The following is a 23,827-nucleotide window of genomic DNA, read 5'->3' on the forward strand; positions in this document are numbered from 1 at the left end:
GGACTCTCTAATGCGGGCGTGCACCAAACCGTGCATGAATAAGATTCTATCTCTAAACTAAGATACGATCTAATACGTTACAGATACACGGGCAACTAAGCCCAACTTGGTAAAAAGGCCGATCCACATACTTCTTCTATATATACTTCTTCACACCCATCTTCGATCGCGGCCCACCTCTGACTTAGTCAAATTCTGGTGATAACACTTTTGCAACCACATCTCTGATTGCGTGGTACTTAATATCAATGTGCTTTGTCCTATCATGGAACATCTGATCTTTAGTAAGATAAATAGCACTTTGACTGTCACTGAACAACTTAATGCAAGAATTATCTCCACAAAGCTCAGCATATAACCCTTTCGACCAAACAGCCTCTTTACTCGCCTCAGCACATGACCATGTACTCAGCCTCGGTAGTAGATTGTGCAACGGCATCCCGCAAAGTAGCCTTCCACTAACGACACATCCACCAACAATGAACACATAACCTGTGAGGGACCTTCTCTTATCCAAATCGCCGAGCATAATCTGAATCCACATATCCGGCGAGCCCCTCACCAATCCTGCCAAACCTCAAGCAAGCTTTTGATGTGCCGCGAAGGTACCTGAAAATCCACCGAACAGCTTTCCAATGTTCTTTACCAGGATTAGCCATGTATCGAGTGACCAAACTCATAGCATATGATAGATCGGGACGTGAACAAACCATGGCATACATCAAGGAACCAACGAGCACTAGAATAGGGAACTCGAGACATGTACTCAATATCATCTTTAGAGCTAGGACATTGCAAAGCTGACAACTTGAAATGAGAAGCAATAGGAGTAGTAGCCGACTTTGCATCATGCATATTAAAACGATGAAGAACTTTCTCAATGTACTTTTCTCGACTAAGAAACAACAAACTAGACTTTCTGTCCCTTTTGATTTCCATGCCTAGTATTTTCTTAGCAGGACCAAGATCCTTCATCTCAAACTCACTACTTAATTGATTCTTTAAAGTAGTGATCTCTTTCATGCTCTTGGCAGCAATCAACATATCATCAACATATAGCAGCAAATAAATAGGTGATCCATTAACAAACTTGATATACACACAACTATCATACCGAGATCTCTCAAAACCATGTGTAAGCATAAATGAATCAAACCTTTTATACCACCTGTCGTGGCGACTGTTTCAGACCATAAAGGGACCTCTTTAATTTGCAAACAAGATCCTCCTTACCGGGCACAACATAACCTTCAGAGTTGGTCCATATATATATCCTCCTCCAACTCACCATGCAGAAGCGAGTCTTTACATCTAGCTGCTCAAGCTCAAGATCATGCATAGCAACAATACCAAAGAAAACACGAATAGAACTATGCTTCACAACCGGGGAGAATACATCATTATAATCAACACCGGAATTTGACTGAAACCTTTTGCTACTAACCTTGCCTTAAACCGTGGAGGCTCATTAGGAGACAAACCTTCCTTTCTTTTGAATATCCACTTGCAGCGGACAGCCTTCTTTTGTTTAGGCAAGTGCACAACATCCCATGTGCCATTCTTCTCAAGCGATTGCATCTCTTCTTGCATTGCACCTACCCACTTCTCTTTATCAACCGAAGCAATGGCTTCAGTATATGTAGCTGGTTCAATATCATGCTCCACCTGTTCAAGCACAACTCAAAGCATAAACAACAATATCACATTCTTGAATTAATCGGGTAGGAGGTGTAATATTTCTCTTAGGGCGGTCGGCAGCAATAGACCGTCCTTGTCGCTGAACAAAAGGTGGTGAAGGTGGAACATCATTATCATCATTGTTGGTTTCAGGAAACACATTTTCATTCTCCTTTGCGTGCTCCACCTGTACGCCAATTCGTGCTGCTCATCATCGAAACATCGGGAGAATCAATAGCATCGAAATATCGGTAGACGGACTATCATTAAACATAACCGCCTCATTAAAAACGACATTCCTGCTCAACACAATTTTCTTAGTTTCGGGATTCCATAATCTATAACCAAGGAAGATGCACTTAACAGACCCTTGGCTCCAACTTTCCATTATCAACATGAGCGTAAGCGAGTCAACCGAAAACTCTCAAATCTGAATAATCGAGCAGGCGAACCGGACCATACCTCAATTGGAGTTTTCTTATCAAGTGGAACAGAAGGTGACCTGTTGATGAGATAACATGCGGTGGAGGCTGCTTCAGCCCAAAAACCTCTATGCATCTTTGCATTAGACAACATGCAGCGAGCCCTCGAAATAATGTTCCTGTTCATGCGTTCAGCCACGCCATTCTGTTGAGGGGTGTACGGAATGGTATGATGTCTTACCATCCCATCATTGCTTGCAAAACTCATCAAATTCATTTGAAAAAATTCCATACCATTGTCGGTACGGAGTATCTTAACCTTCTTTTCAGTTTGGGTTTCTACCATAACTTTCCACTTCTTAAAAGCATTAAAAACATCAGATTTATGTTTCAGGAAATATGGCCACACTTTTCTTGAGTAATCATCAATAATTGTAAGCATGTAATTAGCACCACCATTAGAAGTTCTACGGGACGGACCCCAAACATCAGCGTGTACATAATCTAAAATGCCTTTGGTGGTATGAACGGAAGCATTAAATTTTACTCTTTTATGCTTACCAAAGATGCAGTGCTCACAGAACTCAAGATTACCTAAATCGCAGCCATCAATTAGCTCTCTCTTTGCCAATTCTGCCATGCCAAGCTCACTCATATGTCCAAGACGCTTGTGCCAAAGGTTAGTCTTACTAGTTTCATCAGAACTAACAGCAGCAGCAATACGAGGCAAAGTGCTACCTCTAAGGACATATAATTTCGCAGAATTCATATCACCAATCATAATAATGAGAGAACCTGATGATACCTTCAAAAGTTTGTTCCCACCTTTGTACTTGTACCCGTCACAATCAAGGGTACTCAAAGAGATCAAATTCCTCGCCATGGAGGGTATGTGTTTCACTCCTGTCAACGTGCGTGTCATCCCATCATGGGTCTTGATCCGAACAGAACCAATGCCAACAATGCTGCACTTGGTTGTCATTCCCCACACGCACAAAATCTCCACTCGCACTGGACTCATAAGAACTGAACCAATCTTTGTTACGAGCAAATATGAAACGAACATGCGATATCAAGAATCCATTCATCATCACGTGAAACACATGCAGCCAAAACAGCTAAGCAATCTCCATCGAACTATCACTACCAAGCAACAACGAGCAGCCTCACCCTTACCGGTGACAACGGCAGCCTTACCATTACCATCATTATTTTTCGGTTGGTAAGTTCCGTTCCTTTTCTCCTTGTTCTGCAGCCTTCCAACAATCATCAATATTGTGGCTAGATTTCTTACAATACCTGCGGAACTTGTCACGTCCTTTGGACTTTGAGCGACCTCTATCGCCCTTGCTCTTATCTCTGTTGTTGTGGTAGTAGTTATCTCGCTGCTCGGTCCCGCCACGGACCTCTAACGCCTCCGCCTTGGAGGACGAACTTTCAGCCTGCACCATAGATTTCATTTTCTCCTTTTGTTGGAGAGCATCATAAACTTCCGCGAGAGTTAGTTTGTCGCGGCTCAATAATATGGTGTCACGAAAATTACTGAAAGAATTAGGCAGCGAGCATAAAAGAAGAAGACCTAAATCCTCATCCTCATACTTAACTTCTATAGACCGCAAATCAGAAACAATCTCTTTCCAGGAAGATAGGTGATTCATTACCGAACCTCCCTCTTGCAACTTATGCGAGAACAGCTTCATCTTCACGTGCAATCTGCCCGTGAGATCCTTGGACAAACAGATCTCCTCTAGTTTGACCCATAACTCGGCGGTGGTTTTCTCCTGCAGCACTTCCTGCAGAATATTATTGGACGAGATGGAGTTGAATCAACGATAAAGCCTTACGGTCTTTCCGCTTCTCCGCATCGGTCCAGGTATCCTTCGCTTTCTCGCCGAAAGCATCGATCGCTTCATCCAGATCTGAAGATTGGGCGAGAATCGCCCTCATCTTCACTTGCCACAAAGCAAATCTCGTGGTGTAGTCCAGCTGCGGTAGATCGAACTTCGGTGACGACATCTCGTAAACCCTAGATCCAAAGAACACGGGCTCGATACCACTTGTTATATTTGAGATGCACAATAAACGAAGAACGAAAAGTAAAACACCTGCAGGGGACACGAGATTTTAACGTGGAAAACCCTTGCAACACACAAGGGAAAAACCACGGGCGCCAGCCAGACAAAACTTCACTATTTCGGTGGTGTTTACAAACGCCGTGGGTGTACAATGATGCGATGATAACCCTAGCGGCGGCTTACAGGGAATATAAATACGCTTCGGCCCAAGCCTCCGGCGACGGGCCTCGCTCCGCTCGTCAGAAGTTAGCCTCCCTTTAGTATATGAATTTGGATCACAAAATAACACCAATCATTTGGAACGCATCTTATCTTAACGGTTTACATAATCCGGTATTGTTTTTTATTGCAGATTTCCTACTTTCGAGTTTGCCACATTGGTATCTTCTAGCTTCTTACCGCTAGCTTCTTCTTGTTTATCCCAATCTCGCTACTCTAAGTCTCTAAAATTATCCCGCGTTGTATCTTTAACCGTAGTTAAAGTTCAATCAAGTATATATGAAAAATATAAACTTCTGCACTACTAAATATATACAGTGTGAAAATATAGTTCTAATTGGGTTTAATAATATTGATTTAATACTGCAGATATTGATTTTGAATGTCTACTTGGTCGGATTTACAAACTAGTTTGACCAAAAGTAATGTATTTGATAATTTTAAAAATATATATAGCGAGAGTAGTTGTTCATCTTTTCTTTCTTGACTTTCTTGTGATACTGTATTCATCTAGGGAAACTATTAGTTTGTGCCATCCCTTCATGTAGTGACAAGGTTTAAAATTTGAATTTGGCCGAGGTTTGTCGTCTCCCGCATTTATGGGTGCCATAGGGTCTCTATATGGACAGAGATGAGGAGGGGAGAGATATCAACAAATGCAAGTGATTGGGGCCCGCACACCTGGGAAGGTTGATCCAATTGGTAGAAATGCACCGCTTGTGAGAGGGAGGATAACCGGAGAGAAGTCCTTGACTACAAAGAAATGAGATGGGCACGCGAGTAGAGTTTCGCCCTGAAAGGCGCCTTTCTAATTGGGCGTATGCATACACTCGAAGAACTTGGTGCTACATAGGATGCATGCACCTGGAGAACTTGAGGCTACACAGGGTGATTGTGCCTTGGCAACTGAGGGCGACATACCATGCATGGTGTATGAAGATTGGTGGTCCTCCTAGAGTACCGGGTTTTGAGCGCTGATGTGATAACCCTTTTTTTACCTTTGTTAGTTGCACCTGCAATGGCGATGTATAGACAATTTTACCTTGTTGAAGGAATCACATGGAGTTTTCTCAGACCTTCTCTGAGGGTGAAAACCCATAACCTTGTCTTTTACGACATGATCTAGCAATGTTACCCTTCTAGATGGTGTGGATTTAGAGAACCTTTCTCGCAACCCATGTATTGTAGTTGATGTAACTGATGTTGCGTCAACTTTTTATTTTTTTATATTTTTCTTTATTTTTTAATAATTTGGTTATGTGCATCCTCGATGTCTCGACTTTTTTCTGATATCAAATTGCTGCAAAATTAGAGTGTATTTTGAGATTGTCTTAATGTTGATATATTGACCTTTATGGAAATATTCAAGGTGCCTGATAGTGAGAGAAGGTAGCGGTTAATATAGTGACACAATGATCAACTCTATTTTACCGATCCATCGCACTTTCAGCGAAATTAGATGTATGGTTTTGGTAATCGACGACAATCTCTATGAACTAATATTTTTCTCTTAGATTACTTGTAGGTTTTGAACCTAGACAATGCTTGAACCATATGTTGCCTTCATGTTTGAAACAAGAAGTAAGCCGAAGAAGATGAATTCTCGACCAGGGCATTGATCTAGGAGTGATTCAAAGATTGGTCGTGAGAGAGTTGAGCCAATGACATGTCTTGAACAAGATGGAGTGAGTTGTCATGTGTATCTTCAAGACATCAACATAATGAAGAAAGAAGAAATGGACTACATGTTCAACATGAACTATCTCGATCATGTGCTTGAACCTTGTCATCCATATGATGATCATGGATATGTGAAGATGCACCAAAAAAAGGTCTCCCGTAGTGGATATGGAGAAGCAATTCACAAGACTTCACTAATAAAGCACAATCAAAAAGGGTGTTCCAACTTTGAAGCGGTGAAGAGTTTCATCATCTAGTTCAAGTAAATGCACAAGGTTAAAGTTTATTCTCAATATGATTTCTTTCTTACCGATCTTGTTCAGGGGCATAGCTAGAAAAAAATTACCCTGATGTACAACACACCCGAACAAGGCTGCAAGTAAATTTCTTTTGAGACCTGGTGCACCGATCTTGTAGAACCTGATGCACACATGGTGTAGTTAATCGCTAGTAAATATTTTTTGACCCTGATGCCTCTACATCATGGTAGCATTTAGTAGCTCCGCCGCTGCTCGTGGTGTAGTTGGAAGGCCGATTTATAGGATAAATGACCATACTAAAAAGAGGGTGCTCGAGTGAATAGCTTGATCGTATCATTCGGAGAAAACTTAAACCATTGCATCCTTAGAATAATTATTCTTGGTTTTTATCCATGTGCAAATTTAGGTACTCTATAATAGGGAACATGATAAAATGCAGTGAACTAAGTGAAGCATACACCCGGTAACCTAAACTGAAAACTGTCTCAGCTGATTGTTTCATCCTTTCCATTTTTGCCGAGAATGCATTAGCGCGACCCCCTCTCTTTCTCGCACAGTCTGCCCTACGAGACCGGATTGTTTTTAGGCCCGCACACTAATGGCTAATCCTGCAGCTCACCTGCTGCTTGGTCGAGTCATGACTCCGGCCAGCTCCTTATCGGCCCGGCACATGATTATGAACTCGACCATCACTAGTGTCTGAATGCATGCAGATCCCAAGTTCATGGTCCTGTCCTGGCTCGTACACAGTACGTAACACAGCAGCCAGCAACAGTACGTGCATTCAAAGCCGTGCAATGCCAATTTTGGCATCTCACAATTTAGAGGCCAACCAACCACGCATTCACACATTTGTCATGCGCCCCTCCGAGATGGTTATTTGTCGAACTTTGTAGGTGTAGTAAACTAGCATTAACCACACAACCCAAATACTTCTTCCGTTCGAAAATAAGTAACTCAGATTTAGCTTGATATAGATATATCCGGGCGTATTTCAGCGTGTAGATATAGATATATCTAGATAAAATGTAGTCGCTTATTTCCGAACAGAGATTGTATTAACTACTCCCTCCGGTCCTAAGTATAAGCCATATAGTGTTTTGAGAAAAATTCCATAATATAAGGTTTACGACGTTGCTCCACTTATATGGACAATACTTTTAGTGATTCGATTATGTTTTCTTAGCTTATACAAAGTCCTCTAGTAGGTCACATTAATTGCCTAGGGTTAATCACAACTAAACATGGTGTAATTTTTTCTAAATGTGTGTTTCTTAATTTCCGTGCCAAAAACTATATGGCTTATATTTAGGATCGGAGGGAGTATTAATTAAGCTGACAACTTATTCCAGCAGTAACCTTCTTGCCTACATGCCACATCAACATAGGTTATTTTGTTGGTCTCTTGATTATTTTGTCTTCTGGTGCTACTCTTTTGGTGAGCAGATCACAAATGTGCATCAAACAACTTGCTAGTCTTTTTTTTAGCATTCCCAATACCTTTTATTATAGTGCTAGGAAATTGCTCGGAGAATTGGGAAAAAAGGCCCACTGGGAACAAATGAAGTGGTGGCCCAAGTAGGAGGAGGCCTAAATTTCCTAGGCAATTCTTTCTGACTGCGGGCTACGGTGTGGGCCTTAGTTAGAATTGGACTTAACTTCGGATCAAAGGCAATCTGATCTAAGCCGGCTTATGTTGAGTCCATGGGTTTGAAATGCTCCACATGCAAACTACAACATACTATAACATGTACGACGCTTTAACCCAAGGATAAAAATGATTAACGTGAAGACAAAAATGAAATAAAAAGGAATGAACAAACTAGGAAACAAAACAACAAAGTACGAAAACAAAAAGTTCTAATGGGCAGGCTCATTTGGGCGCGCACATGGGTGATCGATGTTGCGCGGTTGCTCACAATAAGTGACAAAATACTGTATGAGGAAAAATATTAAGGATAAGATGGATTTCCTTAAATACAAGGTCCGAAAGGCATACATTGGCATAGCACACTAGATGGATAATTTCACGAACTTAGTTTTAGTGGGCTTAAAGCCTTGTATTTTCCTTGATGGTTGCTAGCCTCTAGCACCTGTAACCTGTACGATGCTTTATATATTAAGAGTTTATAAAATATACAGTGGCTACAGTTCAACTTCAAAAAAACTTGTGTATGCATACTTACTAGCAAACATGTGATGTACATCTTTACGTCATGATGGATTCCTCATAAATTTACAGACACATGAATGCAAGTATGATTACTTGCACTGAATTGTAGCTACAAAATCATGCCCACTCTACTTCACATTTAATAACTATTTCTCGTGAGTTTAACCATAGGAAGATGTACATGAGCATATAACACCCACCGTCACGTTTGGCACCTTGACCTCCGAAAAATATTTTCTACCCCAAGGATTATGTAGGTACTAGCCTCCTTTGCAATCTCATGTCTATCGACTCAATTGTCGAGCATCATCTATAGGAAACTGAACTCATGACCTTTGCCTATTTGATCCTAATAAGCCGCCAACATCCCATCGGTTGCAGGGCCTTATTCGTCCTGATCATAACCGGAACAAAGCTGGCTAGAGAGTTTGGAATCATCATCGCGATAGCGCATACCTCAATGCAAAATATATGGTTATACATATTTGATACTTGGAAGACTTGTACCAAGAATTGTTGAGGGTTTATACACACCCTATGATTACCACAAGCTTGCATGCATGGCTCCAACGAATAGAACGAATGCTAGCTCATGCAACGAAAGCATATTCCACATAACCACCCACGTACAAGATGTAACTCCACTTGACAACTTGAGGTGAATCTGCTTATATACATACAACACGTACGACATATCAAACGCATCACACATGGATGCGCGCAACCACCACCCAGCAAACCTAGCTAGCAACTCATATACAAACATCCACATGTACGAACAGTCAAACACACACCAAACTGGATAAGAAATAATAAGATTCCACGGCACATGCATGCAGATCATGCACGCGGCAGCTACGACGGTGCCGAGCTCACTGGCTCCGGGACAGCCGCGGCCGGCACAGGGGCAGCGGCGCCGGCTCCGGCTCCGGCGGCCGACCTCTTGAGGAACTCGATGCAGTCGTCGACGGCGTCGCTCGGGTATGAGTCGGAGTACGAAGGGCTCATGCGCACCGAGGCCGCTCTCGTCGGTGCCCCAGGCGCCGTCGTGGTGTGCTGCTGCTGGAGGCGGCCGGCGCCTGCCTTGGGAGACGTCGTCGCCGACAGCATCGCGAGCCGCAGCAGGACGTCGCGGACGCGATCAATCACTGATACGGACGACGCCGGGGCTGGAGGAGCGCCCGCGTGCTGCCGTGGCCTCCGACGGACGCCGCCACCGCCGCGGAGCCTTGGGATGCATGTGACCGTGTTCGCCCTGAGGGGCTCGGCGGGGTGGAGGTACATCTCCGCCTCCATTTTCGGCGGCGCAGAGGTTCTTCGCTGTTAGGGTACTGTTAGGTGTAGCTCGAGCTCAGTTGGGGCGTATGGTTGCTTTGTCTCACTGCACATTCGGTGGGGGTTTATATACACAAAGTCGAGCACCGTTTGCTTCTCACGGTTCACTGGGAATTATTGTCTGACCCTGCAACTTGCTGAATCACATGTTGCATGCATGGAGTCATGCATGACCCTTATTCTCGGGAAGAGACACGCATATTTTATATGTATATTGTACAGACATATTGGATAATCTAAATTTTGTACACTCTCGGACTCTATTGGTATGAATTTTCATAAACTATGGCAATAGATAATTAGGGACATGCATGCTGAATTATGTCCGAAGTGTTTACTAACAAATAAGGAATAAATTAGCTTGTTTTTTAAAAGAGAAGTGTCTCCAATATAGAAACCCAAAAAGTACGTTCACTGAAAACTATTACAAAATGAAAAAAAAAGAATGAAGCTTCTTTCATGTGTTTCAAAACTATGCAAATAATCAAGAATGATGCATATTTAAACCCTGATTTTTTAAGATCCCTGAAATTCCTCAACTAAGTAAATAAAATGCTATATATGTCCAGATATAAAGAAGTATGTCGATTACATACATTATGGTTAGTTGGTGGCTTTTTAGAAGATTTGATTCAGAAAATCAGGGGAGAGATATGTAGATCCTACGAGATATGTGTGTGAAATTTGTCCTGTGCACAGCTCATGCATAATCCACGCATGCATGTGGGTGTGAGTGATGCTAGGGAGAGGCCAAATCCGTGAACAACTGCTCCCTATTTGGAGGATTTGATTCTTGATCCTGGTTTGACCCCCATATAATCCCACGCCGACCGAAAATTAATTGGTTAACAACTAATTAGCGATTGAATATGCCTTTTAACCAATTAATTAAAGATCTGACTATAAATTCGGTATGGTCTTCTCTATATGAAGAAGCTAGCTAGTAGGCCGCACAAAAGATAGCCTACACAAAAAAACGACATCGAAGATTTAAGGACTAGAGCAAATGCAAATCCAATTTAGGTGGCCAGTTCTTTCGGGTTTTCGCCCTGGTGACCACTCAAAAAACAAACATGTTTGCAATCCTGGGTATCCTTTTGGCCTTGTGTGTGTCTTTTTCTTGAGGCTAAATGCAGCCATGTACTCTCTTTCTCTTTCTCTCACTCTCTCTCTCCCCCCCCCCCTTTCATTGTAAACCCGGTCTTCTGTTTGTTGGGCGCGGTATGCCGCCATAGACCCAGGATGTTGTTGCTGCCCTAGTGCCTCACCATGTACCTTCTCATGATTTTTTTAGGTGGGTGACTTTCCCCTGGTAGTTCCTCAAAAAAACAGTCCATGGTATCATTATGATCCTCTAGTTTCATCTTGCAGATCTGTTATGTTTAATCATGTGCGTATCAAGAAAGAACTTGATACGCACATTTATAAAGCGGGGCGAAAACCTATTTCAAGAAGGAATCGTGTTCGTATAGTATAGCACAATGCTAAGAACATTATATGTTTCTAGATGTACTGAAAAAGAAGTCCCCTCATGAAGGAGCCATATGTGTTTTGGGTGGAAGCCTCATGTGTCAGACATTTTTTTTTGTTAACTCTATGTATATAGAGATGGAGAATGCTAATAGCTTCCACATACGAAATTGTATGGATAGTGAAGGTCTCAATTAAGATTAAGGTTTTCATTTGATATTATGTTGAGCCATAAGTTATAAAATTTAATTCTTTCTTTAGAATTAAGAAAACACAACTCAAAACTTATTTTGTTCTTTGACCCTCAGCTGGTATATATACTATGGCAGATTGTGTTCCTAGTATCTCGAATATCTTTTGAATTCGGCTATCAAGGGAGATGATAGTAGGCAACTAAAGGTTCAAATCCATGCGGGAGAGTGTGCGTTATGCTAGTCTACGAGGAACCGCCACAATGAAATTAGTTTAAATAAATAAGTATCCTACAAGTTATTTATGTGGCAAAACAATGAATTCATTTATTACGGATGTGGAGACACAATATTCTATGGTCTCTAAGTTAACAGTCTAATTATATGATTTATGCTGCACAATATTCTTCTTGCCGATGCATTGTCTGCATACTATATAGAGCCTCGCTGTCAGATGGCTCTAGCCCAAAATTTAGACGGTTGAACTAGAGCCAAGCTCTCGTTTTCTCCTAAAAGATCAGTCTGAAAGACCAAAGAAGCCTAAAATACGATAAACTTACTATTTATTGAGAAAATGAGATTAATAATGTGCTTTAGCATCCACAAACAGTTAAATTAACATAAAAACTCACTATTTAGATTTTCAGGCCGGATCAGATTAGACTCATGCTTGAGGATTCCAGGTAAGGTTTATTAAAACCTGGACCAAAATAACTCCTTATCTAATAAATGCCCAGTTCTAGACTGTAACTACAGCAGGCCATCCATTGAGGGAAAGACTTCAGTAGGTTATTACTACCTCTCTTTCAATTCATAGAGATTAGGCGTATTTCTAGGTTGTCAATTTGGTCAGCCTGATATCAATTATACAACATACAGATTATATCATTGAAAAATAGAACATCTAAGCTTACTAATGATATATATTTTGTAATATATATCATGAATTATCATGTTTAAATTTACGATCTAGAAAAAGATACTTGCAAGCCATATGAACAGTGGTAGAGGAAGTATCCTTTTTACGCCGTGGAACGACACTGAATCACTGGTGACCAATTAATTATGATACAGGCCTTGGCAGCCCGAACGAAGGTCTTAAACTGGGCCCGTGGAAGGCCGTTTCAAGTAATTTTGCCAATAGTTGGCCTAGAAACATGTTCTTAGTTATTTTATTTCACCGCTTATGTGCTTGCAAAAAAAATTACTATTCATTGTGAATAAAATACTTCAACTTTGGTCATTGATATTTTTATATTATTCTTATAATTTCGAGTCAAATCTTTTTTCTTAAACAATGCTAGCAACTTTCCGTGTGTGCATGATAGAGAGAATCTAACGATGTACAGTACAGATCGACGTGTCAGTGTCCAACAGCCCATAGTACATTTGTTTATTCTTATTTGCCGTACTATTTTCCCATAACTAAATATCTTGTTGTTACACATGATGGTCCCTATGAGTATTCTCCAAATGCTTTCGCGAAAAGGAGCGCTAATTAAGCTCGTGTGTCTTCGCTAGCTGTTAAGACAGTGGATCAGTAGAACTCAGAATATAATTAACGATCAGATATGTAATCAACACGCCAATGGAGAGCCTAAAATGTCATCATCATGCGTTGCGTGCTACTAATCAATGAGTTGGCTGTAATTATCTTCAAGAACGCACGGCCGAAGCTACTCAACCATGCATACCAGTTTGTAATTTCCTGAGTTTACAATAAAGATGATTAGTACTATTTTCTACATAAGCTTACTGCTTAGTATAATAACTAAGATTACTATACATTATCCGGTGTTAAAGAAATGTCGCTACATCCAACCGGAAGTTGCGCAACTTTAACTGATTTGTTTACGATAATGACCTTTTACTTGATTAACACATCCTGCACTATGTTTCTTCTTTTCTAGTAAATGTTAATTTGTTCAGATCATGTAAATGTCAGACGTTTCTTAAGTGGCCAACAGAAGCAACATAGATTTCCCATTGATGATCATGGGTATTGGGTAGTACTTATTTGGCAAAAATGGCCACGAATTACACTAATTATTCTTTCGCTTGATGATTGAACTTTTCTATCGACTTACTTCCATAAACCATATTTAAAATGTATTTTTTGTAGTAAACTGTGCCATCCACTTACAAGCCTAAGTATAGCACAATTAGATTCTACGGTATGCACATGTGATTAGCAAATAAGTACATGGTTACAACTTAATACTATTCTCTCTTCAGAAGCTCCGATGCTCGTTGTCGCATATGAGCGGCTACCACCGTGATTGTGTTGGCAATTGACCCATGAGTAATAATTGTTCGCTTTGTGATGATTTTAAATCAACAGGAAGAAGTTTGATTAATTATATGATTTATAATTACGAACTTCAGCACCAACTTTTTTTTAGTTTTGATAGGAAAACACAATGCATATGTTAAATACAAAAGCCTCAAGTTAAGCCCCCTAGTGATGATCACTGCACATGGATCCTTGTACCTTCAAGCCTTAAAATTCCCAAAAGGCTCACCCATACATCATCTCATCAAATATTCTTCTGGCCCGTCACTCAGTTACTTAATTAACTAATCACCATTAGGCAGGCACACTTATACATAGGACCATGTCCATCAATGAACACCTGTATGCAGCTCCCGCATAGCAACCATACTTAGCTTGCAACACGGATAATAATAACGATAGCTTAGCAAGTAGCACCAAGGAGCTGATAATGTCTAGGCCACAGGCGAAGAGCCACGGGAGAAAAGCCGCGGCGGCTCACCACCACGGCGGCCGGGAGCATCACGGTCACGGCAGGTCGGCCAGGTGGCCGGCCAAGCTCATGGACGGCTTCAGGAAGAAGCTGGTGGGGCTCTTCTCCTTCCCACGGAGGCCACCAACGGTGACCTTCTCCGTCGACGACAGGAGCGGCCGGGGTGGCGGAGGGGAAGCGACGGTGGCAAAGAGGCCGTCGTGCAGCTCCAACCTGCAGCCGGTGAGCAACGCGCACTACGATGAGGCCATCGCCGACTGCGTCGAGTTCTTCAACAGGTCGGCCAGGGTGGACGTCAGGTCGAGGTCGTCCCAGTCCTGAATTGTCACCGAACGGGTCAAGCGCACGCTACTAGCTGTATTCCATATCTCTGTATGTGTTGTGTATATGTGCCCGTGTCCATGTAATCTACTCTAGATTAGATCATGCATAAATAGCTTTTTGCTATGTTTTTCTGTCTCGTTAGTATGTTTTTTGAAATAATCTGTCCTGTTAATATGTTGTCAATTTCTTGGCTCTATGAAGCAGACGTGAGGTTTTTGCAAGATTCTAATAGCTAGCAATAGCTGTGTTATAACTTTATTGGTTCCTTCTTCTCTGGTGGACTTCGCTGATATCAGTAGTAAGAAACATGACCTATGTGTGATGTTTTTAATAAAAGTAGTACTTTCAGTAGGCTAGGTTACCATTTTGATAGTTGTTTTCTTTTTGGTCTTCGTCTCAATGAAGATGACATCGTCTATAATAAGTGATCTTCAATCTTTCGTTCAACAACGAGATCTCCTTCCTAGCGTAATGGTGGTGTTGGAAGATTGCAATTTTCTAGGTATGGAACTTCTCATCTTTGCCCGGTCGATTTTGGATACTTTCACATGGTTGTTGTCACGAGGATTATCCACACAATTTTTGTTGCGGCTACCGCGCCCTCGACTACGGTGATTCGTATTATCGGATCTCTGACTAACACCTTGCGGGCGGGACGGACGATCGTGGCGGCAACGTCCTACTGCCGGCGGGGAGGCTAGGCACTGAGATCAGGCGTCACCGGTTTCGATGGACAGTGGTTTCTGGACAGACGGGGTGAACGCGACGCGGCGATCGCGATCCAGAACGGTAGGAGGCGGACAGGGCATGGGTAGGAGGTGGGGGAAACACGCGCGCTGGGCTGGCAGAATGGCCCCGCGGGTGTTTTCGTACGTGGACGAGGGTGTTGGCGCTCCCGATTCGCACCCCACCCGAAGGGACTATTACGGGGTTGCCGGTGATTCTATTGGGCTCAAAACGGTGCGGGCGCTTTATTTGACGCGTCGGTGTGAGCCAATTTTGCCGCCGACTCCCAACTAGCTATCGGGGGCACTATTGGGCTCGCCAACATAGATGCTCTAAGGGTTGCTCTTCTAGTCATAGTAAGTGAGAAGAGAATGAGCCCTCATGAGCTCCTCCTCTTCCTCCGCCCGCCTCGCCATGCTACGCATCGCACACAGGTCGCGCTTCGTGACTCGAGTTCAAGTTCGAAACTAGTTTCGAGATGAAAGATCTTGGATAAGCTGATGTTATCTTGAGCAGTAAGTTGTTGAGAGATGAGAATGATGGGATTACACTTTTGCAATCTCATTATGTTGAGAAGGTGTTGAGCAGATTTTGCTATGCTGATTGCAAATCTTCTTCCACACCTTATGATCCTAGTGTTTTACTTTGAAAGAATGAGAATACAACTAGAGATCAATCGAGATAATTTCAAATGATTGGTTCGCTCATGTATTTAACTTGGGCTACGAGACCTGACATGTCGTTTGTTGTGAGCAACCTTAGCTGGTTTGTGGTCAACCCGAGAGATGATCATTAGCATGCTCTTAAGAGAGTGATAGACTATCTAAAGGGAACCATGAGCTATGCAATCCATTATACCAGGTATCCACGGGTACTTGAAGGGTATAATAATGCCAATTGGATTTCAGATGCTGATGAGATGAAGGCCACAAGTGGATATGTTTTCACACTTGGTGGTGCCACTGTTTCCTGAAATTCTTACAAGCAAATCATCTTAACAAGGTCAACAATGAAAGAAGAACTCATAACATTAGATAGATCAATTGTCGAAGAGGAATGGCTTCGTGAGCTCTTGACGAACTTGCCCATGGTTGAAAAACCAAAATCGGCTATCCTCATGAACTGTAATAATCAAACTGTGATTGTCGAAGTGAAGAGTTATAAGAATAATATGAAGAGTTCAAAGCATGTTAAAAGGATATTAAAGTCTGTTAGAGAACCAAAAAACTCCGGAGTGATAGCATTGAATTATGTCCAAACGGCTAAGAACCTCATAGTAGACCTTGCATCGAGGGAGATGGGTTTAAGACCCACGTGAGTTGCCGAGGGGGTAATCCAACCTATGTGATATGTGAACTGTGTCTTAATGTGTTATGTACGGCTCTTAATGAGCGAAGGCGCTGTCCTATAGTGCAATCTTTAAAGAACACAAATATATGAGTGACACTGCTGATCACAATGCGTGAGATTTGGGTGAATCTCTAGTAAGCTCACGAAAGGATGAGAAGTGCGATTTATAAGCTCCACCAGAGGGGAAGGCTATGACAACCTAGTGTCGTTCGGCATTGAGTGAAACTTACTGCACAAGGCTAACAATTCAAGGCATAGTCCATTATTTGGTTGTATTCAAGCGTAACTCCTTATCTAGGTGGAAGTTAAAATTAATAGTCTTCACTGAAATTTACAGGTATAAAAAAACCTGATTGAAACTAATATGTCATCTAATGTGCCTCTGAGATCTGGTGAGAGATTGTTGGATGGAGGAGCATGTGAGGAGCCTGACTTTTCTTGGGCGATTCTCAACAGCAAGAGGTGGAGGGGAAGTGAAAGGAGGAGCGGTAGGTGGCTATTAAAGTAATGCACCTCAAATAGCTTGTTTCGTGGACCTGAGACATCTATGTACTTCACTTAATCTTGGTTTTTAATTAAGAAATTATATGTTCATGCGACAATTTTCAGATTTTCAACATTATGAATGTTTTGTTTTATTATAATATATTTATTTGTTAATATTTCTTCAGTGTAAAAGGCACATTTTACACGCACAATTCAAGGTGATTCCATGTCCTTTTTTCTTGAACTGATGCAGAAAAATATACATGCATGCATTGCCTGTTATACACGTTTATTAATGACTATCAACCTACACAAAGCCACACAGGTGCATCGTTTATATATTCTCGAAGATCCAACGGCCAAGGAGCTCATGTATGCATCTCAACGGATGGACTCAAAACGACGGGCGCGGCTTGACCGCCGACGAGCCGTCGTCGTGGTGACCGCCCGAGGAGGTCTTCTTCTTCCTCATGAAGAGAGCGCCCACCAGAGGGATCAGCGGCTTCTTCTTCTTTTTCCTCCCATCCTCCTCCGCCGCGGCTGCCATCACCTTCCTCACCGTCTCGTGCCCGGCCGACACCTGCCTCTGGAACCGCACCTCGCGGTACTGCGGCCGGCCCGACGGCACGTACTGCGGCTGATGATGCAGCTCCAGCACCACGTCCGGCAGAGCTCGGGGCGGCGAGGGCGCCCGGTCGTATGCGGCCGTCGGCGGGTCGGCAAAGGTGACGTACCGCTTCTTCTGGAACTCGGCGGCGTGTTTCGAGGCCATGTTGACGTCGACGCTGCTCGTCGGCAGGCTCTGGTTCCGGTGCTGCTGCTTCTGTTGATTGTTGATCTCCATGAACTTGAGGTCCTCCACCTGCAGGTCAATGACCCTGGCCTGAGCCTCCTCGTCACGAGCCTTGAGCTTCTTCAGCTCTCTCATGGCGTTGCTCAGCTCTTCCTGGAGGGACAGGATGCAGCCTGCCATCATGTGCTTCTCCTCCCGCTCCTTCTCCAGCTCGTCCTTCGCGTCGTTCAGCTCCCTCGTCGTCGGCAACTGTACGTGACGCGGGGGTGGTGGTGCCGCCGCCGCGACATTGACAATCACAGCTGCGGCGGGTTGGTGGTTAACACGAGGTCTTGGCGCTGGTGTCACTCGATGCTGCGCCATTGATGGAGGAAAGAAACATGGATAGAATCAGGGAAGACAAGAAAAAGGTTATTAGATGCCCTGTTGAGGACTTAGGTAGAATATATATTCTGTTTTTTCACAAAAAAAATTCTGTTTTCTAACAAATGCACGGATTCTGTAAGTTATCACAAACTATATGTGTGCTCCCTTTGATCCATAATAAGTGTCGTGATTTTAGTTAAAAAATTGACACTTTTAAACTAAAACCACGACACTTGACACTTGTTATGGCTTGGAAGAAGTAACAATTTTCGTTTATACGGGTTATAAAAATCTTAGGACATGTGTAAATGTGTAATGCAAAGTGCTTGTACATATGGGATTTGTTTAATTAGGTTCCTGAAAAGTTACGAGTAAGCAACTAAGCATCATGACACCTACACCCACATTTTTGTGTGTGTTTTTCTTTTGTTGTTTCTCTTAAACTATTCAACACATGAATTTGAAACTTTACAGGTCACCAAAGAATTACAACTAGACACGGCAGAAAAGATAGTTCGGAGTATTTTGTGTAATTTAAGATTTTAAATATTTACAATTCTAAGCAAATTCATTAATATATATACATATTAATGTCATGAAGTTCTGATTTTTTTTTCACATATTCTATCTCAACGAAATGCAAAGTTTCAAGTTCAAAGGATGTATGGTGTGAGAGGTAAAAAAAAAGCTGTTTTATAGGGGAAAAAGGCTAGCACGGATCTTGATGCACTTATAAAAACCCATATAGGGGTGTGCACCTGAGTGCCGGATCAGAAAATCCTCGCTCGTCGGGTTGTAATGGATGATTAAAGACAGATAAATATATTACATCATTAGCATGTATATATATTAGCACTGAGCACCATGCATGTGCTTTTAAATAGTAGGTGTTTTGTTTACGTTTATCATGTTAGTTTTTCATGCTTAAATGGTTGCATAAAGACAAGCACTACGAAGTTAGTAAATTAACCCGTAAATTATGCGAAAAAATGTAGTCAGAGTTTCTGGAAGTAGTTTGACTAAGTGTCTACATCAGTGACTTTATCTTCATAAAGATATAAAATAGAGGTAGTATATGATATACTTTAGTTATTGTTCTTATTTTCACATTTAAAAGGCTACTGCATGTCTTTCTCTGGCAGTGGTCATTAGGGGGACTTCACTACATTAGCACTACTTTAAAATGGAGGTAGTACTATATGATAATGTATACCATTATCATAGGGAGGTTCTGGGTATCTTCAGAGTACACCTTTTCTTGCTGCCTTAATTCAGGTGGAAGGAACCTACCTTAAAGTCTTGATTAACAAACTTTCCAATCTGATCCCATCAATGTAGCTAGCTACGCTACTTTACCTAGCTATTGTAATGGAAGGAGATTGAAGTAGTGTATAAGTACAGGACTCTAGCTTTTGTAGTGTCTGGGTTAGTAGGTAGGAGGGTGACAACATGCATGTTTATAAGAAGAAGCATTTCATTCATAACATGCACTTTGCTGGCAAAGAAAGAAGGCTGCTTACTTGACACCTGTTTTTCTTGAGTTGGAAGAAAGGAATAGCTAGCAAGCTAGGTAGAACACTTTTGATTTTAAACCAACATTTTACCACTTCTACTACGCTCCTGAATTTCAACTGAAGCAGTAGAGTAAATTAACTGCCATGGAGTTTAAACTCCCGTAGTAAGTGCTTTTGCGATAACTTAAAAAAATCTATTTGAAAAGTTATATATTTCTGTCGTTTACGTGTATGCAAACTTTAATGGTAAAAGGATATAAGTTTATGCTGTGTCGCATAAAATTAAGAAAAGACGATGTAAAAAAAAAAGATTTTCTAAGCACCCGATTTTTTTATTTTTTTAGTTTATGGTTTTGCTAATTCGATCATTTGATTGCGCCGTGATTCATGCTAGATATGAGTTGCAACATGCATGCGTTTCAACTCTAATTCACAGCATATGAGGCTGCAGATAAGATTTTCGTACTTGCACACATGTTCCAACTGAGATAAATGTCCCGGCCCTGCTGGATTTACTTCGTGATTCATGCATATCCGGACTTGCAACATGAGGTTCATCTATGATTCAATAACATCACCAGACTAAGAATTAAGGTAATTCCGAAGTCTACACATGAATCATGGACATGCACAAGCTAGTGTTAAAATTGTTCGATATATCTGACATACGTGTGTGCACACTCTTTCCCTCTAATCACAGCAATACGTTCGATTTTGATCCGCTGTTGGCATGCATGCATAATCTGAGAAAGTCATCGTCCAACTAAATTAAGATGCACACACTTAATCGTCAAGCATGCATGCACATAAGATCGAAGGACGATGTGTATAATCGGCTAATCAAACTAGGTGGCCCGGTAGAGGCACACGTACCTCGGTGTTGATTCGCCGGCCGCCGTGGAGGAGCTCCCCGGCCAGCACCTTCTCGCCGAAGAGCGCGACGGCCTCCTTCACCGACTTGAACGGCGCCCTCGTGTCGATCTCCGCCCGACCCGCTGCCACCACACCGCCGTCGACATCCATTGATCGACGATCTCAGCCTCTGGCCTCAGCTCGTCCGATCAATCTTCAGTGATCGTCGATTAGCTCAGGAAAGCATGCACAGGTGTGGATGTATAAATATGTATCTGGATGCAGCTACTAATCAAGACAAGACAAAACGGCAACAGGATCGGAGGATGGGAGTGGGGATATGGTTAGGGAAGAAGAAGAGGTTACGACGTTGTTGTCCTTGTATGCTTGTGCTAGCTAGTATACCATACGCGGCCGGAGATGATGGTAATGGAGGATTTGCATGTGGTGGTGGAGTGGAGTGGAGTGGAGGTGGGTTCCTTGCTTCGCGTCCACTTCACTGTAATATTCCCGCCCGCCATCCCCTTGAATCGTTGCGCTTTGGTGAACGGTCAGGATCCGTCCCCCCGACCAGCCACTACTGCTAGCTAGCTAGTCTCTTTGTGCTATTCTTATATATAGCTATAAAAGGGGAACACATTCATATTCTGCACAGAAAAATATACTATTCCCTTACAGTAATGAACTACTAAGGAAACAAATGTACATTCTACACGGTAAAATATACTACATATATATACTTGTGATGTGAATAAGCACACCTCAAGCTTAGTCGACTAAGTTATTTCTCGGTCGATGAAGATCTTCTCAACCTTACAGAAATGAACAACATTGATATGGTCACGTCAGAGGGTTCTCAATGTTGACATAGAAATAGTTATTTTCTAGGTCAAATAACCAAAACATAATATTTGGGAGGTACAGATAGATATCGATTTCAACAAAATCTCAAACAACGGTTGAGAAAACTAATGTGGAATCCTAAAGAAACTATATTGTGGATGATCCAAAGCTATATAGTATTAATCTAACACGAAAACATCATAAGAAAGCTTGACAAACAAAAACGAAAATACAATCCAATCGTTGAGGAATTCTCATCTTCTCCACAAGCGGGCAGAGCCTGATAGTCGTTGGAGCCAGAGCAAAGCCTACATGTTTATTTGATCAATGCAAATTTCCAAGGAGAACGTTATTAGCTAGCTATAATACGCGGTACTATTCTTCAATGGAGATGCACCGGTCAAGCATGTCACTCGGGGTCACCGGGAGGTGGATCTACTACTGGTCTCCGCCCCGCACATATCGATGGAACACCGATGTTGTGGAATCCCAAAGTTAATGACGCAGCAAAGTTCAAACCAACATTAGGCCGAGGGTTCGCACTTCCATGAACTTTCATATATAGATTATGTAATTACGTTAAAAAAAGAGTAAATTCCGGTTTTTACCCTCTAATTTCATATTTTTGACAGTAATTACCCTATTTAACAATTATTCATCTATATTACCCCATCTAGCAGAAGTTTTGTTAGATTTTACCCTTTTAAAAATCTGAGAGTTATCTGCTAAGTCTATCCATTTTGTCAGGTACACGTGGCAGGCGATGTCGGTCTTTTTCTCGTTGCAGACGTTTCCACGCCCAAATCGATCTGATAACCGAGTCGCGGTCTACTTTTTACAGTCATTGTGTGTACGTACACACTATTTTGATGGACCAATCAATGATGGTAGGGGACTAATCGATGTGTTCATAGCGATCTCAGAGGCAACAAACATCAACCTGAGACCAAGTAAATTTAAATGTTGAGGCGCTGCGTTATGCCAATGGCAACAACACATACTAAGTTGCTGGCTCATCAGTCACATACACGTATGTGTGTGTGCCGTATTTCGGTATCAAGATTACATGACGAGTACACATAATTATATACCTACACCAGAAGGCCATGACACATTACTACTCGATCAGTCGTTTAAAATAACTCAACTCGGACGCATCATACGATGTAGGGTGGTGTGATTATTTTCCACAAGGTTGGAGTTATAGGCAAAACTTTAGGTTAAAAGTTTTCTTCGGATGCAGGAAGAAATTGGAGAAAAACTGTGATGCACTCAAATGAAAAACCGCGTGTAAAATTTTAGGGAGGGTAAAAATTGGCAATACTTTCGCTAAATGGGGTAATACGAATAAAAATTTGTTAAATGGGGTAATTAGTGTCAAAAATATCAAACCAGGGGATAAAAACTGGAATTTACTCTTAAAAAATGATCAGACATAGTCATGATTCTTGTATCCTTGTTTTGTTGTTTACACACATGGAGATGCGACGTACAGTATGCTGGACGTGATAAGGGGAGAGCAACGGGACACCAACTTCACCATTGGTCGGTCGTTGTACAGAGGCTAAGTTTAGAGGCTCGAAGTGGCGACGCATGGATGCATGTGGCGACCTGTTTGAAAACTACAGCCTCCAGATATATACCGTGGAGTAGCTCACAAGATCCACTACTGCAACTAACTAAATAATTTTGAAATACCGGTCAAATGTTGTCACGATGACTTGGAGTCCCAGAGAGAAGGAACGAAAAGGAAACTGTCCGGTCTTGATATTTCCCAACTTCCAAGCAAGCAAGATTACTTTAGAAACTGGTTCCATCAAGAGTAGACTCCTGCCCAAGTGACCATCACTCAAATTTTGCCTAGGCAGCATAGGCCATAACCGTTGCTGAAAACTACTTGTCAGGCCCATTCAAGCAAGCCTGGCATTTGGACACTACTGTGGCCTTCGCTTTGTTACCTGCCAGCTTTACTTTTAGACCCAATAATGTCTCAGGTCTCGGGCTTAAATTAACCCGAGGGTTCGCAGTTTCCTTGAACTTTTAGACGCTAACTAATGCCCCAAGATGTGCTTAAAGATTGACGATTCACTTGGGCCTAATATCTGAAAACTCCATATTTTTTACATTTTCTCCCCCCAAAAAATATTAGTGTTCATAAAAAATAAATAATTATGTTTTTCAAATCCAATGGGTTTCCACAATATTTGATTGTTTTTTATTTTCTGAAACATCTAGAATCAGCGATTGAATAGCAACTTTTGATTTTTATAATGTTTCTTCCATCCATTTTTTTAGTTTTTCATGGT

The 23,827-nt window shown here is 41.9% G+C and overlaps 2 protein-coding genes across 2 annotated transcripts; both read right to left on the bottom strand.

Moving 5' to 3' along the window:
- Window positions 1-9,361: 9,361 nt before the first annotated feature.
- LOC124652804 lies at window positions 9,362-9,802 on the bottom strand. The gene has a single exon (XM_047191849.1). The coding sequence runs from the start codon at window positions 9,800-9,802 to the stop codon at window positions 9,362-9,364; it is 441 nt and encodes a 146-aa protein (XP_047047805.1).
- A 7,745-nt stretch (window positions 9,803-17,547) lies between these two features.
- LOC124652813 (WEB family protein At2g17940-like) lies at window positions 17,548-20,849 on the bottom strand. The gene is made up of 2 exons (XM_047191860.1): window positions 20,694-20,849; window positions 17,548-18,300 (listed from the first exon to the last, which is right to left on the bottom strand). The coding sequence occupies exons 1-2, from the start codon at window positions 20,847-20,849 to the stop codon at window positions 17,548-17,550; spliced, it is 909 nt and encodes a 302-aa protein (XP_047047816.1).
- Window positions 20,850-23,827: the final 2,978 nt, after the last annotated feature.

The sequence above is a fragment of the Lolium rigidum genome, chromosome 1 (assembly GCF_022539505.1).
Source record: "Lolium rigidum isolate FL_2022 chromosome 1, APGP_CSIRO_Lrig_0.1, whole genome shotgun sequence".
In the NCBI taxonomy this organism is placed as follows: domain Eukaryota; kingdom Viridiplantae; phylum Streptophyta; class Magnoliopsida; order Poales; family Poaceae; genus Lolium; species Lolium rigidum.

Excerpts from the sequence above, each read along its gene's own strand:
- LOC124652804 (XM_047191849.1), bottom strand. The coding sequence starts at position 9,802 with ATGGAGGCGGAGATGTACCTCCACCCCGCCGAGCCCCTCAGGGCGAAC.
- LOC124652813 (XM_047191860.1), bottom strand. The coding sequence starts at position 20,849 with ATGGATGTCGACGGCGGTGTGGTGGCAGCGGGTCGGGCGGAGATCGAC. Across the intron at positions 18,301-20,693 it reads GAATCAACACCGAGGTACGT|CATCGAGTGACACCAGCGCC; the intron begins GTGCCTCTACCG and ends TCAATGGCGCAG.